Source organism: Telmatherina bonti (assembly GCF_933228915.1).
Source record: "Telmatherina bonti genome assembly, chromosome: 6".
Lineage (NCBI taxonomy): Eukaryota > Metazoa > Chordata > Actinopteri > Atheriniformes > Telmatherinidae > Telmatherina > Telmatherina bonti.
In genome coordinates this window covers 40510642-40527316 of record NC_136624.1, presented here as the reverse complement: position 1 = coordinate 40527316, position 16675 = coordinate 40510642, and the positions used below count along the sequence as shown (strand labels likewise).

Here is a 16675-nt window from a genome sequence, read left to right as displayed (position 1 = left end):
GAACAGGAGAACTGGTCCAGCAGGACCACATCCTGATGGTGGAACAGGAGAACTGGTCCAGCAGGACCACATCCTGATGGTGGAACAGGAGAACTGGTCCAGCAGGACCACGCTGAACCACATCCTGATGGTGGAACAGGAGAACTGGTCCAGCAGGACCACGCTGAACCACATCCCGATGGTGGAACAGGAGAACTGGTCCAGCAGGACCACGCTGAACCACATCCTGATGGTGGAACAGGAGAACTGGTCCAGCAGGACCACGCTGGACCACATCCTGATGGTGGAACAGGAGAACTGGTCCAGCAGGACCACGCTGGACCACATCCTGATGGTGGAACAGGAGAACTGGTCCAGCAGGACCACGCTGGACCACATCCTGATGGTGGAACAGGAGAACTGGTCCAGCAGGACCACGCTGGACCACATCCTGATGGTGGAACAGGAGAACTGGTCCAGCAGGACCACGCTGAACCACATCCCGATGGTGGAACAGGAGAACTGGTCCAGCAGGACCACGCTGGACCACATCCTGATGGTGGAACAGGAGAACTGGTCTGCTGCAGTCCAGATGTTTTAACCAGTACAAACATCTGGAGCATCGTGGAAGCAGAAAACCAGCAACAAGGTCCAGAACTGTAGAATCCTGCATCAGAATTTCTTCTCGTGAAAATTTAGCGTCTGCTTTCCACAGACGAGGAGATGCAACACGCTGGTAAACACGCGTTTCTGCCATTAAGCTCAAAATGAGCCAGAATCGCTGTTCATGTTCTACTGGGAGTAAAAACTGGGTGTATGTCAGCCAGGCGGTGCATTTTAGTGTCTTACCTTTTGGGAATTGGCTTTTCCGGAACAATCCAAGCATATTTTCCTGAATCTCGAACATTTGAGCGTTTTAGTATCGTTACACCTCTTTGCAGACATGAAACTGTGGATTTTAATCTCTTCTTCTCTTACGCTGCGGTTTTCTGCTTGCAGCACGGTCGCATTGATCCGAGACGCTTGAAGTAACCTGGATTATTTTCATCCTAATGAACACATGAAAAGTTCCTTTTTCTCTTGTCTTTATTTTGAATCAACACATAAATTGGCAGAATTAGGGATAAAAAAACAGAGTTTGATTTGCAAAAAACATGTAAATAATCAGACAGCTTCTGTTCTACGAGACGTTTTACTGGAATGCAGGATAGAAACTCATCTCTCCGTCTGAAGGGTCAGAAACAGGAAAACCAGGAATGGATGCTTAACGTATCTACACTGTTCACCACAACCTGAAAAACACAAAGTACAGTTTACAGAGCAATCAGCAGAGAGGTTGGAAGCCGTGAGAAGATTTCTGGAAGCTCCTGGAGCCGAGGCCCCGTTTAACAACAGGGTCCCTTTGCTTCAGGCTGAGCTGTTCGGCGATGAGCTCTGCTGCCAGCAAGGATCGTATGAAGACACTTTCAGACTTTTCAGCTCCTCTGCCTCGCAGGAGGTGGCTCGCCGCTTCACTGGGCTGTCGTGCGTCTCCTCGTCGTCGGATCCGACCAGCGGTGTCCCCCCCCCATTGACATTCTGGCTGTCAGAAGAGGAATCGGAAGATGTGGAGGACATGCGGGACTTGCTGTCCAGGGTCTCCAGGACATGGCGAAACAGTCCGCTGCTGTTGTTTCCTTGGACTGCGAGTCAGACGGGAACAGGGTTAGAGGCGGAGCTGCATGACGGAGTACCTCGACATGTTCCGCCTCCATTACCTGCCACCGGAGAAGCCAGCACGCCATCTTCTCCCACAGAGCCGAAGAAGACATCCAAACCATCCGGATCAGAGATGTCAATCAGCTCCATCTGGTCCAGCAGGTCCACGTTCACCTCCATGGAGGAGACGCTGCCAATAGGAGCTGCTAGCAGGAGAAAAGCAGTCACATCATCAGTGAAGAGAATGAGAGCAACAGAAAGACGCTGGCGGTCCAACTCACGGCGCCTGTAGTCTCTGATGCAAAGGTGCGCCGAGGACAGGTAGACGTCCACATCATGCTGGAAAACCTCCTCAAAGAAACGCTGTCTCTCCCTGAGCTTCAGCTGCGGTGCTGCATCTGTATCTGGAAGCCTCTGGAGGCGCTCCGTCTCTGCTGGAAACCACAGGACAGGAGTCAGACGCACCTGACCAGGAACTCCTCATACCTGGACTTCTGAGGCTCTCGGTGGAGGCGTGCTCGTCTCCCAGCTTGTGAGGTCACATCCTGGTCACCAGCAGAGGGAGACGTGGAGCTGTGGAGGAATGATGTGTTTTCTGTGTGGAAGAAAAACTACAATAAAGAATAAAAAAAATGAAATATTTTCTGTCTGTTTCTACTTCAGACCACCTGCTGATGACAAACAGCTGACTAAACCACTTCCCAGCAGCCAGTACATTTACTGAACCACTGCTGACCTCAGGACAGCCATGCAGAGACCAGCGGTCCGTCCATCCTGCCGGAGACGCCGTGCGTCCCATTCTCCTCCTCATCAGCATCGTCGTCATACAGCTGGGTGCACGGGGGGGCAGGACCTGCAGCCAAGTCTCTGACAGACACTGAGCTCAATAAATCATTTGCATGTTTTCAGGTGACATAAAGCTCATCAAAGCAACGAAACATCAGTTCCAAATGCAGCTCATAGTGAAAAGATGATGCATATTCCAGCTCCTCTCCCTGCAGGCAAGAAAGCAACATGAAGTGTTGGAAACTGCAAACAGGGACGGAGCTAAGTGGATCAGGCTTCTAAGCCACGTTTAAACTGGGAGCAAAGTGAAGATTATCTTGTTGATGTTGAGAGCAGCTGTCACAGCAGTTCTATTCTTACATCGGTGAGCAGCAGAGGAGGGAAAGACCTTCAGGTCAACATGTTTCTCAGCAGCTCAGAAACTAAATGCTGTAAAAGCCGTCGTCTCCATCAAATCTCCAAACTGCAGAGCTGGTGGAAAATCAGCCACAGGTTGCCGCCTCTGGAGGGCTGCATCAGCACAGCATGAGTCCCGTCCAGACACACGACAGCCTGACATGACCCTGTCGCTGTTTGACAGTCTGCTAACGGGGTCGGGATCAGAGGGAGGCTTCTGCAGGGAAGACAGGGAGAGGACAGTCCAACCTTCCAGCTCACACCTCCTGCAGCAATGAATCGCAGCATTTTAAACGTCTCCATCATCTTTAAAAGTATAATGTTAGTCTCTATGGCCTGGCAGGTCATTTAGTCTTCATCTGATTTGTCCACATCAGCATCAGAGCGTTGCTTCTGTTCTCGTTTCAGAGCAGGAGACTGTGGAAATCCCGAGAAGCCGTTCTCTCTGCTGCTGACGTTACGTTTGTCATAAACACGTTCAACCAGAAGTCAGCAAGGCAATGAACGGCTCTGGACAAGAAAAACCGCTCGACTCGATAAAATAAGAAGTACTTTCAGGGTACATGTAGTACATGGTGAAAAAAATAGTCAAAATAACTGGAAAAATATAAACAATAAAATAAGGAATAAATGATGTGTGGAGTATTTCACAGCTGGTAAAACTGCTTCCAATGAGTCTGGTACATGATGTAGTATTACAGCTGGGTTGTGTGGGACAGCTGTTAGATGGTACACAGCTGTTAGATGGTACACAGCTGTTAGATTGTACACAGCTGTTAGATGGTACACAGCTGTTAGATGGTACACAGCTGTTAGATGGTACACAGCTGTTAGATGGTACACAGCTGTTAGATGGTACACAGGTGTTAGATGGTACACAGCTGTTAGATGGTACACAGCTGTTAGATGGTACACAGGTGTTAGATGGTACACAGGTGTTAGATGGTACACAGGTGTTAGATGGTACACAGGTGTTAGATGGTACACAGGTGTTAGATGGTACACAGGTGTTAGATGGTACACAGCTGTTAGATGGTACACAGGTATTAGATGGTACACAGGTATTAGATGGTACACAGGTATTAGATGGTACACAGGTATTAGATGGTACACAGCTGTCAGATGGTACACAGCTGTCAGATGGTACACAGCTGTCAGATGGTACACAGCTGTCAGATGGTACACAGGTATTAGATGGTACACAGGTATTAGATGGTACACAGGTATTAGATGGTACACAGCTGTTAGATGGTACACAGCTGTCAGATGGTACACAGCTGTCAGATGGTACACAGCTGTCAGATGGTACACAGGTATTAGATGGTACACAGGTGTTAGATGGTACACAGCTGTTAGATGGTACACAGCTGTTAGATGGTACACAGGTATTAGATGGTACACAGGTATTAGATGGTACACAGGTATTAGATGGTACACAGCTGTTAGATGGTACACAGCTGTCAGATGGTACACAGCTGTCAGATGGTACACAGCTGTCAGATGGTACACAGGTAGTAAACATCAGTTTGGCTTTATTAAGAGTTCCAGTATGATGGAGGAGGACTTCAGCAGTCTGACATCTTGGGGATAGTCCCAGTCAGGAATTCCCAGTCAGCTGCTGGAAATGTGAGTCGCAGCCCTAAAACCGCCACGACGGCAATGTTTTGAAACTTGAAAAAGTTCCTTCACAGAAAAATAATCCTGGACGTCTCGGAGCAGCAGCAGGAGGTCCGAAGCAAGAGCATCTCATCAGTCCAGACTTGAAACCTTTTCCTTTTCCTCCATCTGAGCTTCTCAGGCTGCGATCGCCTCTTCTTCATGTGCTGTTACTCAATCAGAGATGCTGCCGTCCTGTGGAGGACCAGCGGGAGGAACATGTCCCTCCCCATCAGGACCAACAGGGTGACGTGGATTAGAACCAGTCTCCTGCTGAACGCGACCAACACACCGAGTCAGGCCTGCGTTGCTTTAAAATCAAATCAAAGATACTTTATTCATCCGAGGGGAAATTCCAGGTTCCAGGCAGCTCGTCCAAGGTTTGACATCCAGACATTTACATTCAGGGCAAGTTTCCAGAACCGACCTGCAGCTTAGGCCTCGCAGCTTATATTACCGGCGCCGCCTATAAATGAGGAAGGATGGGTGGGTGCTGAAATAAAAGAAGTATCTCTACACTTTACCTAAAGGGGGAAGGATAAAGATGCAGAAAAAAAAACCTCTAAAAGCACAAATTCAGACAATGATGCTGTCTTTGTCTCCAGATGAATAAATCAGATTTTTATGGCTTATTTTTCCACCCAGTTCATCAGAGACTGATCGCAGCATCGACTGTTTCTACTCTGAGGTCGAGGTCCGGGGGGAGCAAATGCTTGGCTGCACATGTATATCCTCACATCGATTTTCCCGATCCAGGTCTTTTTTCCATCACATCACTTTGATCTATACGGCTTCTCTGGCCGCAGACGACCTTTGTGACCTCTGATTAGCACAAGCGCTCCCATGGGAAAGGTAGAGCCTGGCCAGTGTGTCCACTGCTGCTGAGATTCCATGTCCGGGCATGTAGAGGAGGAGCCATGCTGCGCCGTGGAGGGGGCTCCTCCTCCTCCTAACCCTCTTCAGGTTTAGGAGATGGCGCTCTCCTTCCTTCCTCTCAGATACTGGGACATGAGGGGATAGGGTCCTAGATCAGAGCTGGACATGCAGGAGGACGGGGACAGAAGGCGTGCCACTCTGCCTCCCTCCATAGAGACAGAGATGCATAAAAGCTCTGCCTCCGCTCCGTGCACGCTTCACACACTCCTCTTCACACACTGGCTTTTACCGTCCTGCTGAAAGCTTGTTAAGCGCTAGAAAACAACATGAGTATTTCTGTCATGCGGCCGACCTCCAGACAGTCCATCAGGCTTCCATCTCCCAGCGCTCCATGATGTTTGAATAACTCTTATTATCGACTCGCAGCAGTTTTTTCTAGAACAGGAATAAAAATGAAAAAGAATCAGGTCGTTCTTTGTATTCAGTGCCTGGAAGCCACGTGCCTGCCTTCCAAAGGACCGGCCTTTCAGAAGCAACAACTGCACAAACAGGAGCAGCGAGGCATTGATCCCGCGGCTAAATGAAGGAATAGGAGGGCTCGGTGTCGCCCACAGGCTGCCATTAGCCCGGCGCAGCCTCCCCTGTGACTGAAAGAGGAAGGTCAGGGCAGCGAAGAGCAAAGAGAAAGGCTTCTCCAGAAGCGTTTCTGGTCGTCCAGCAGCATGAGCTGAAACCTTTCAGTCCCAATCCTCATTTCTTCCCTGCTTTCAGGAGGAGCAGACAGCCAGACAGCAGCCTGCTTACATCCAGGCTTTTTCTGGGAGGTGTTTTCCTGATGCAGATGGATGAAGTAAGTCCTGTTCACACAGCTCTTGTGGTGCATACCTCTCCCTGCACTCACAGAAAAAACAAGAGAGACAACCCCTGCTGTGGAAACGAGTCTTCCTATGGAGAAAACAATAAACATCCAGAAATAACTCTATAGAAAAATTCTGTTGCAGGAATTTAGGGAGAAATAAACGTTTAGGTGCCAAACTGATCACTGAAAGTGATTAAATGTTCGACCGAGTGCGTCTGTAAAGAAATGCAACATTTTATAGAGAATTTAAAAATGATTCACATTCAGCAAAGTTTGGAACGAATCAAACACTCAATTTATAATCAGAATTATATATCAATTCCTTTTGCTGTTCCATGTCAGGGTAGGAGGGAAGCTGGAGTTTATGCCAGCCAGAGGCAGGCACCCCTGGACAGGCACACCTGGGCAGGCGCACCTGGGCAGGCACCCCTGGACAGGCGCACCTGGGCAGGCGCACCTGGACAGGCGCACCTGGACAGGCGCACCTGGGCAGGCACCCCTGGACAGGCGCACCTGGGCAGGCGCACCTGGACAGGCGCACCTGGGCAGGCACCCCTGGACAGGCGCACCTGGGCAGGCACCCCTGGACAGGCGCACCTGGGCAGGCGCACCTGGACAGGCGCACCTGGACAGGCGCACCTGGGCAGGCGCACCTGGACAGGCGCACCTGGGCAGGCGCACCTGGGCAGGAATTCAGCGTAACATGTGAAGGTCACATCGACGTCCAGACATTATGAGCTCATTGCTGAACCTGTTTCATGTGAATAAATAAACAATAAATGACATTCTAATGTTTTTCCTGCAGGATGAGAGAAGCCTCCACTCGGAAGCTTTCTGCTCCTCTAACAGAGAATTCTTTTTTTTTTTTTTTTTTTTAATTATTTTTCCAAAGTGGAGAAAGTCGTGATGCTGATTCACCTTCTCTCCCTGCTCCTCTACAACGTCCTGCTCCTCCTGCTGTCCAGGCAGTTTGAGGTTCTGCTCTGTGGTCAACAACGCTCCATCCTCCATGCATCCAGCTGGACCATCGGCCATCTGCTGCCTCAGCTTCGGCCATCTGAGGCAGGAAGTTCTGCAGCTCTTCTTGCTTCTTCTCCTTCCTCTCCATCTGATATTCCAGCCTTTGGCTTGAAGAGTTTCTCATCAAGGCCTCCATCATTTCCACTTGTCAGTGAAACTCATTTTCTTTGTATTTAATTCCACTTTATCGCAGGCAGAACTTTGTTTTCTTCTCCTTCAACGACCAGGTGACCAAAAAACATGTCATTTAAAACCACTTCTGGGACACAGCTGTGGAAGAAACTGTCTCAGGAACAGAGAGACGCGCCTGGACCTTGTAAGAAATGGTCTCTAAGAGGAGTGAAGTTGAAGAAGCCATTCCTAAGGAAGAGGAGGAGAGGCAGAGTTGCACTGAAAATCAGCTGCAACGGGTCTGATGGATGGATCCTCCCCGGAGCCCAGACTCAGACATTACAGCAGCAGTCTGGGATCGTCTGGGCAGAGGACGGACTACAGGGAGCCCACATCCAACAGGGAGAGATGGAAAGTCTTTCTAGTTGTGTAAAATGCTGCAGGGAGTGTTGCAGAATAAAGATGCTCATTGCGACTATCCCCGTTTATATCTGCATGTTTCTGTAAACCTCATGACGGATGTTTAAGGCTGCCGACGGCGTCCTGACCACCTCGATGATGTCACAGTTTGCATTTTGGCTCCGCTCGTCTTGATGACCAACAGGTGGCCTCTGAAGATCAGAGTTATCCGCAGTTTCATGTGATGGAGCCATATTTTGGGTCTTTTTGTTGATTTCTTCCATCTGGCTGTTTTAGCAGGGACGAAGCTGTGTCCAGCACCATCCCAGAGCGTTAACCCTCGGCTTCCTGCTAGACAGACAAAAGGAGGGTTTATGGGTCAGCGTGCTGTCCCACTGCCCTCGACTGACCCACCAGCAGAATGTCATGAGTTCTGATTAACACAACAGGCTTCACCAGATGCAAAGTACTGACCCAGGTTCTCTTTGTTCCCCGGTGACAAATCCTCTTACAGAGAGCAGCTATTACTGAACAGCAGATCCAATCATCCTCCATTATTTAATCCAAGCAGCCAATAAAACCTCTGCAGCTGAGATGAACATTGATCAGTTTAATGTGCTTGTTAAAAGGAAAAGTGCACGTCAGGCTGTGAGAGGGCATGTTAGCGGTCAGAAAATGTCTTCACCTGTTTTTAATCTGATGATTTAATCTCCACCTGGAAACAGTTCAGGTTTCCTGGGAACATCCAGAGACAATGGACCGTTCTTTAAATCCGCATAAGCCGACGTCTGAATTTGATCACTTCGGCAACCACAAAGCCTCTCCTCATGTTTGTGGAGGAGTTCCTCTTTATCGCAGGTAGGAGAAGGATGTTTGGTTAAACGCAACAGTCTGTCAGACATCTCACGTTTACGGAGCTTGAAGCAGGAAGAAGCTGCAGAGAATGCAGCATTAAAGCGTTCTGCTGCTCTAACTGTGCATACCGAACGATCACCTTAACTGGTGCCAGTATTTCTACCTTTTACAGAATGGAAGCCATTCCCCCAAGTCCGTAACTGCAGAAGTAGGTAAATGTGTATCAAAAGACCCAGAAGAAGCAATCAGACTGTTCTGCAGACGTCGTTCGCTCACTGTGAGCCGTCGCCGGCCTCCAGGCAGTTTGCAGCATGAGAGGTTAACACGGAGGAGCGTCAATGCCTCCGAGCCATGTTGTGGCATCCATTGGTATGAATGCAACGTTGCTTTGTTGTGTCCGTGTCTTTAGTGAGGAAAGACAGCAGCAAGTCACCGCTGCTGACAGGAGACAACGTTTTACTTTCTGCTAACAGCAACAGAAATAATGTCCAGTTTCATTTGCCTCAAAATTCAGATTCCGATGGAAAACCGGCTTCTTTGGCTCGCTGACGAGGCTAGCTTAGCAACATTAGCAGACATGAACACCTCATTTAATGAGAAATACTGACAGTTTGTTTCCTAAGTCATCAGCTTCATATACACAGCAGCCATGTTGGATTTTAGATCAAAAGGTTCATTTCCAGCTTTAAAATCAGACAAAGATGAGCTAACTTATAAATTTATGTATCATAAACCATGTCAATCTGGAGACCAAACGCAGAGATTAAAATGAGCAGGGAGATGCTGTCGTCATGGTGAAGCGACTGGACCAATCAGCATCTGATGGAGGTGAAAACGGCTCTTCTGAAGCATGTCGGTGTGTTTCCACGTGAGTCACATGACAGGATGAAGTCGACTCGACGCTTCATCGGATTACAGTTCTGTCTTTTCTTTGTATGAAGAGGAAGGCTGATATTTATGCAGTTTGTTTGTTTTAATGATCATTTCATCTTCCAGAATTTCAGGGACCAAAGTTTGGTTTTTTTGGTTTGCCATCTGGCGCTGGCTTGGTCTTCTTCTCTCGTCCTATAAAGCCACATTCTCAGCGGCTTTCTTACCTTTATGTCATGGTGCTTCATTGGGTGTTATGATGCGTCACGGTGCGTCACTGTGCTTCATGCAACACCTTCTTAGAGCAACACTCCTAACTTCCAACATAATCACTGTCCCGTGCTTTGTTCTCGTTTTAAAGGCACACTGACTTATTAAGTGCATTCCTGGAAGTGTTGCAGAGCTGCAGCATCCTACGACTGAAGAATGGTTTCTAAGCCAGAGCAGCAGGTGGCGTCTGCATCTCACCTCACACGCCTACAACTCACAGCAAACCATGGCTTTTCAGCTAATTAATGCACAAGGGCGTTACTGCAGGGACACAGAGAAAGAGTCAATACCAAACTGACTTTTCCTACCTGGAGAGAGCTCAGAGAAGAGACAGGAAGCACAACAGATGAAGAATTAGCCGTCACTAGGGGGCGCCGAAGTGTGAAAATCTGCCAAAGTTCAGTAAAGCCTCTTTCAATGATGCAACGTCTGAAACTTGTAGCCAGTTGATGCTTTATGAAATCCCACAACTTACGTTTGGTGTTTTGTTTTAACGTTAAGTATGCATCAGTTTTTCATGGATTAGTAACACCACCACCACCAACAAGCAGCTACTTTCACAGACATCAGAGATGCACGAAATGTGGAGCAACTCTGACCCCGGAGGGGTTCCATACAGCTTTTCTTACTCGTTTCTCTGCAGACCTTTGTAACTCGCTCATTCAGAGCCGGAAGCTGCTCGACGTCAAGCGATGACCAATCACACCAAACCTTTGCTCCCTTGCATGTTCAACTCTGCTGAAGTTGCCAGAAATGTGTTCAAGGAGAGATCATTAACCTCCGTTCCCAGCGTTCATCTCCTGCAGGTCCTGCTTCAGGACTTTACCAGCCCATTCAGCACCATATCTCATCCCCAACAGGAAAACCAGCCGAGCTGTAAGCTGGATTCTGACTACGGTTTGGAAATGAAACGTAAATGTTCCACATTCCCTGGCGACACTGAACCGATCGTGGTCAGAACGTCAAGATGCTCAGCAGCAAACTTCCACCCCAGACCTTAAATCTGCTGAACACATCTGAAGAAAACACACGGGATGCTTGCCTCAAAGCGCAAACTGCTTGTTTATTAAAAGCTCATCAAGCAGCATCTACTTCATCCCAATCTGGGTCAGGTCCAACAGGACTGAGCTGACTAAACATCAAAGGTAGACACAATCCCTTCCTCACCCTCTGCACTGTAAAATACCCCCAACAGCTGGTCCGCCCCCCTCCATGGCACATTCCCACAATCATCAAAACGTGACAGAATGGACTACACATGGCAACAGATGGGGGACCTCTGCAGTCCCAGTCCTGATCCGTTTTAGTCTCATGTCGAACTGAACTGGGACTAATTTAATTTTAGGTCATATCTGGGTTGGTGCGTCTCTGAAGCGGTCGACTGACGAGATCTGCAGGCGCAATCCCGTTAGAAACAACAGATCTTTGTCTGGAGCTGTGCTTTGGCCCCAATCCAAAGCTGTGTGTGTGTGTGAGCGTGTGTGTGTGTGAGGGCATCCGTGTTCCTGCACACAGAGAGGATGACCCATTCATGTGGTATTAGTGAGCATGACTCAGGGTGGTGAGTCAACATCCATGTCCAAAGTCTGGCTTCAACAGCTGCTGGTCCGGTCACTGGCAACAGCGTCGATACAACAGCAGCTATTCAACTGACACACACGCGCAAACGCACACACACAATGCCTCATGGTGATACAGTGAGGATTTAAGTTAAGTTCGAGTAAAAAGGTGGAAGACATTTCCTTCGCTTGCTAGAAGGCGACCAATGCAGGCTACAGCCCAGCAGGTGACGATGCAGGCTACAAGCCCAGCAGGCGACGATGCAGGCTACAGCCCACCAGGCGACGATGCAGGCTACAGCCCAGCAGGCGACGATGCAGGCTACAGCCCAGCAGGCGACGATGCAGGCTACAAGCCCAGCAGGCGACGATGCAGGCTACAAGCCCAGCAGGCGACGATGCAGGCTACAAGCCCAGCAGGCGACGATGCAGGCTACAAGCCCAGCAGGCGACGATGCAGGCTACAGCCCAGCAGGCGACGATGCAGGCTACAAGCCCAGCAGGCGACGATGCAGGCTACAGCCCAGCAGGCGACGATGCAGGCTACAGCCCAGCAGGCGACGATGCAGGCTACAAGCCCAGCAGGCGACGATGCAGGCTACAAGCCCAGCAGGCGACGATGCAGGCTACAGCCCAGCAGGCGACGATGCAGGCTACAGCCCAGCAGGCGACGATGCAGGCTACAAGCCCAGCAGGCGACGATGCAGGCTACAAGCCCAGCAGGCGACGATGCAGGCTACAAGCCCAGCAGGCGACGATGCAGGCTACAAGCCCAGCAGGCGACGATGCAGGCTACAGCCCAGCAGGCGACGATGCAGGCTACAGCCCAGCAGGCGACGATGCAGGCTACAAGCCCAGCAGGCGACGATGCAGGCTACAAGCCCAGCAGGCGACGATGCAGGCTACAAGCCCAGCAGGCGACGATGCAGGCTACAAGCCCAGCAGGTGACGATGCAGGCTACAGCCCAGCAGGCGACGATGCAGGCTACAGCCCAGCAGGCGACGATGCAGGCTACAGCCCAGCAGGCGACGATGCAGGCTACAAGCCCAGCAGGCGACGATGCAGGCTACAGCCCAGCAGGCGACGATGCAGGCTACAAGCCCAGCAGGCGACGATGCAGGCTACAAGCCCAGCAGGTGACGGCAACGGCAGGGTTCAGTTCCCTTCGCTGCCCACCAGAAGCCACCACACATACAAGTTTGCCTTAATCTTGTGTGTCCCTTCCTTCTGGGAAACAAATAAAACTCTCTGATGCCCAGCTCTCCTTCTGAACATGGAGAGAGGGTTAACACGGAGAACTTGAGGTGGAAATCCACCTGAAGACGGGTTTCTGTGTTCGAGGTTTAAATCACTTACAGGGCAGGCGCTTGCTGTGGAGGTTGGCTGCTGAGGAGCTCATGTTGCTGGAAAGTTGTAGGAAGCCGATCCAGGAGGTGGCGAGCGTTTGGTGCGGCCGGTCAGCCCCGTGGTGCTTCAGCAAGCAGCCCGACGAGCATCCCCCTCCTCGCCTGTTCACTCCAACCGGTCCAGAGCGACTGACACCGATCCCCCCGCTGCTCTCCGTCCCACACTCCCCCCACGAGTCTGAACCACTTGGACGAGAGCAAGAACAAGTTTGTGGCTCAGAGGAGACGAGCAGCGGACCAATAACAAGGAGGAGGGAGGAGCAGGAGGAGAGGGAGGAAGGCAGCGAGTGGAGGGGAGGAGGAGGGATTTTATGTAACGGAGTGGAAAATACCAAGGAGGGAAAGAAAGACACATGCCTTTGTTATTTTTGTCTCCTCACACCCCCACACTTCCCTCTCGTCTCGCCTGGTTTTTGTTCAACTTTGTCTTTTTGTTAAATCATTAAAAATGATGAATCTGCTGTAAAATTTCCTGAGAAAACACTGATATTTCTGATGTTTTTAGGAGTTATTCATCCACATTTAAACCCTCAGGGAAAAACTTAAATAAAAAAACCTCAAAGATCTGAAGAAGGAAGGACAGTTTCTAAAGACTTAAATACAACTTTAAATAAATCCTTTTCCCTGCATTCATTTCTAACACTGCTTTAAAACAAACTCTAATGTAAGGGAGGCGTCCCGCTGGAAACGGATCAGTTCAGCATCCTGGACACCATCTGCTGGACGAAAGACGTCAGTTCCAGTTCCTCTCAGCAGGACCTTTCCTCAGGTTTGCATGTAGAAAACCCACAAAGCAGCTTTAGATCCAACCTGCAGGTGAAACTGGTGTGTGTCACTGCAGGAATGTGTGCACATTTCATTTCAGAGCTCATGTCAGAGTCTTTCATCTGTTAACATGTAGCTACCTCTGCATCTGGAAAATGTCACGGCTGGCTCGCTCACCGTGCCGCTGTGCCAAGCTGCAAAGTGAAACTGCAAATACAATGGCTTTCGTAGCAGCGGGGAAGTGGTGGGAGGGACTGGCAATTTCTATCAATAAAAGCCCATTCTCTGGAAATGTCAGCGGTTGCTGTGGTTGAGCCTGTTTGTGCTAACTGTTGTAACGGCACACAGTGCAACCTCCTGACATGCCGTGAATCTTCCAACATGCCTGCTCGGCAGATAAAAACCAGAAAAAAAAGAGTCTGAGACACAGAAAGAGAGAGTGGGCAGAGGAAGCATGGTGTGAGTCAAAGTGAGAAATCCTCTTCGCCACATATTAAAACATGCGTAGGCTTTCTCATGACCGGGGGTTCACCTGCTGAGGCCCTGCAAAATCAATAGCTGAGAACGGAGGCTGCCACGGAGCAAAAGCCATGTCCTCTTTCTTGTGTGAGATGAAACAACAGCAGTTCTCTCCTGCAGAAGCATGAAAGGCCTTCCTTCTGCAGCAGGCCTGGAGACCCTTCAGCACCTTTACAAACACTTTTCTCCCTCATTCAGCCTGAAACATCCCAGTGAGAAGGCTGCCAGGCTGCATGGTGCCGTTTCCTGGCTTGTGCATGTGTCTGTGTAAAACAGCTTCCCACCCCTCCGTGCTACGGGCTCAACGCCAAAGCCAGCAGGCAGTCATACGCCTACCATCAGCTGAGTAGCTGCACGGCAATCCCATCTCTAATTATACAGCCAACAACGGAGTGAAGGAGAGCGCGTGCGGCGGTGCATGGATGGAGGAAGAGGAGCTGGACTGCGAGTGGAAGAGAGGCTGAAGGTGCCACTCAGCAGCAAACACAGCGAGAAAGTTCAGGCTGAGAGACAGAAAGAGGAGGAGATGCTGAGTCTGTCTGAGAAAGGTTAACAGACTGACTGAGCAGAGTGGGAGTGTAAATGTAAAAGCGAGTGGGAGGGAAGAGAGAGAGGAGAAGAAGAGAGGAAAGAAGGAGGAGTGTGTGTTTGATAGGCTTGTCTGGATGCTTCTGTTCGCTGCTTTTCCACCTGCAGCCTGCGAGGACAGGTGTGTGTGGCGCGCAGCTCTTCGCCTTATGAACCGTGATGGACGTGCTGCGAGGAGATGGATGCAAGTAGAGCTGCAGACGGGACAAACAAGGAACCTGTGAGTAAAACCTGTTGATTTAGAAGAAAAAAAAGCTTTTTCTCTGCCAGAAAGCAGGTTAGGATGTTTTCTTTCCTGCTGCTGAAACTTTATCTCCGTCTCCGGACAGAAAACTGACAAAGAGCAATACTGTCACTACTGATATGCAAATAAGCTTTTCCTATTTTCATATTATCAACATAAAGGCACCAAACACTGTGTATACATATCATTTCCTCAGATAAGCAAGCTGTAGTGTTGGCGATAAGCTCCTATGGTTAATGAGCGGGACGGCACGTTGCATCATCCCAGCTGGAGTCGGGATCTGACCATACATGTGTAGGTCACTGTGTGAGTGTAGCGCACACCGCAACACCATTTGAATGTATTTACATTCACATCGCAGGCATTTAGCTGACAAATACTTGTCAGATTTTGGCTGCCTGTGTAATGTGGAACATTTGCAGAGGAATGTGTGTGTGTGATGTTTTCTTTAATCCCACACACACTTAGTGAAGCTCATCTGTAAGAGCTGAGAGAGGCCATTCAGTGTTGATGCATCATGATGATGTGTTGCTTCTTCTTCCCTCCTGAATCACTTCGTAACCACAAACCCCAGCGCTGAGCTTGTCCCGACCGACTCGACACTCTGAACGCTGCAGATCTTTTATTCCTCATTAAAAAGATATTAAAGTTGGTCATATGTGACCTCAGTCTCTTACTCTGCCTTGTTCTCACCACACTTGTTCCTTCAGCCGTCACACTGCGCAGCACTTTGTTACCATAGTAACCTTTGTCAAACAAAGGAGTTGGTAGATGTCCATCAACACACACCCCGTCAGCGGAGCGGTGGGCTGGGGGAACGCTGCGGTTCCAAGCTGATGGGGAAGTCATTGTTCAGATGTCAGGGAGATTTTTGCAGGCAGACATAAAACCATGAGATGTTTCCAAATGTAGGAAGGAAAAGTTCTGTGTAAAAATGAGGCAGAAGAAATAAAAACAATCTAAATGACCATTTGGGTCGACAAGCTCGGCCTCTTTTCAGACGCAGAGATGTTTGTTCTCATGATGTGCAGGAAGAGACTAAAGAGTCTGATCTCACCATCACCTGTCCTTCTGCAGGAGGCCACGCAGCGCCGATGTGTGTGACGGTCCAGGGGAGGGAATGAACTTCACATCCAACCCAGACCTGGCCCCAGACCTGGCCCCAGACAGGGGCCAGGTCTTAAAAAAGAGAGACCAAAGACTGAGTTTGGAGCAGTGTGACAACACAGCAAGGTTCAAGGAGCCGTACCCGTACAGGAGCCACGGTGAGGTGAAGACCAAGCCCACGGGTCCGTTCCGGCCCGTACCGAGACGAGTCCCTGCGCTGTACCAGCCCTGGATTCAGACTAATACACCCACCAGGCCCAAACACCACATCCCCTCTGCCCTCAGAGAGCATCATGGATGGGTAGAGTGGAGAGAATTCAACACGCTGTCCTCAGGTTGGGACTTTCGCCGCCATTATCAGGACCACATGACCAGCACCCGTATGCTTCACTCAGGACATCCGCACTACTCCCCCAGACTCAGCACCGCCACCCTGCTCGGCGACAGCTTCCACAGAGGGAGCGGAGGCTGGGAGAAGCTCCACACCTGGAGGAATAAGAGTTTAAATTCAGACCGGCAGAGCTACGGCAAGCTCAAAAGTCCATACGCCAGAAGAGAAGATAAAAAAGGCGACGATTCAGCGAAGGGTGGAAAAGCAAGCGTCCTCGTCTCGTCCTCATCTCTGCATGAGGACGTCACCTTGCAGCAAGACTCGTCACACAAATCAGCAAAAGCTGTTTCTGCACGTGGACACGCCCCTTTAAGCGCCAC

At 49.8% G+C, this 16675-nt stretch overlaps 1 protein-coding gene across 1 annotated transcript; it reads right to left on the bottom strand.

The window, feature by feature from the left end:
- Window positions 1-1094: 1094 nt before the first annotated feature.
- Window positions 1095-15706, bottom strand: LOC306757206 (uncharacterized protein; the record flags this gene model as incomplete). Its single annotated transcript, XM_079242170.1, has 7 exons — window positions 1095-1661; window positions 1737-1883; window positions 1959-2111; window positions 12692-12927; window positions 14412-14528; window positions 14716-14807; window positions 15551-15706. The coding sequence occupies 7 exons, from the start codon at window positions 15704-15706 to the stop codon at window positions 1387-1389; spliced, it is 1176 nt and encodes a 391-aa protein (XP_079098296.1). The 3' UTR covers window positions 1095-1386.
- Window positions 15707-16675: the final 969 nt, after the last annotated feature.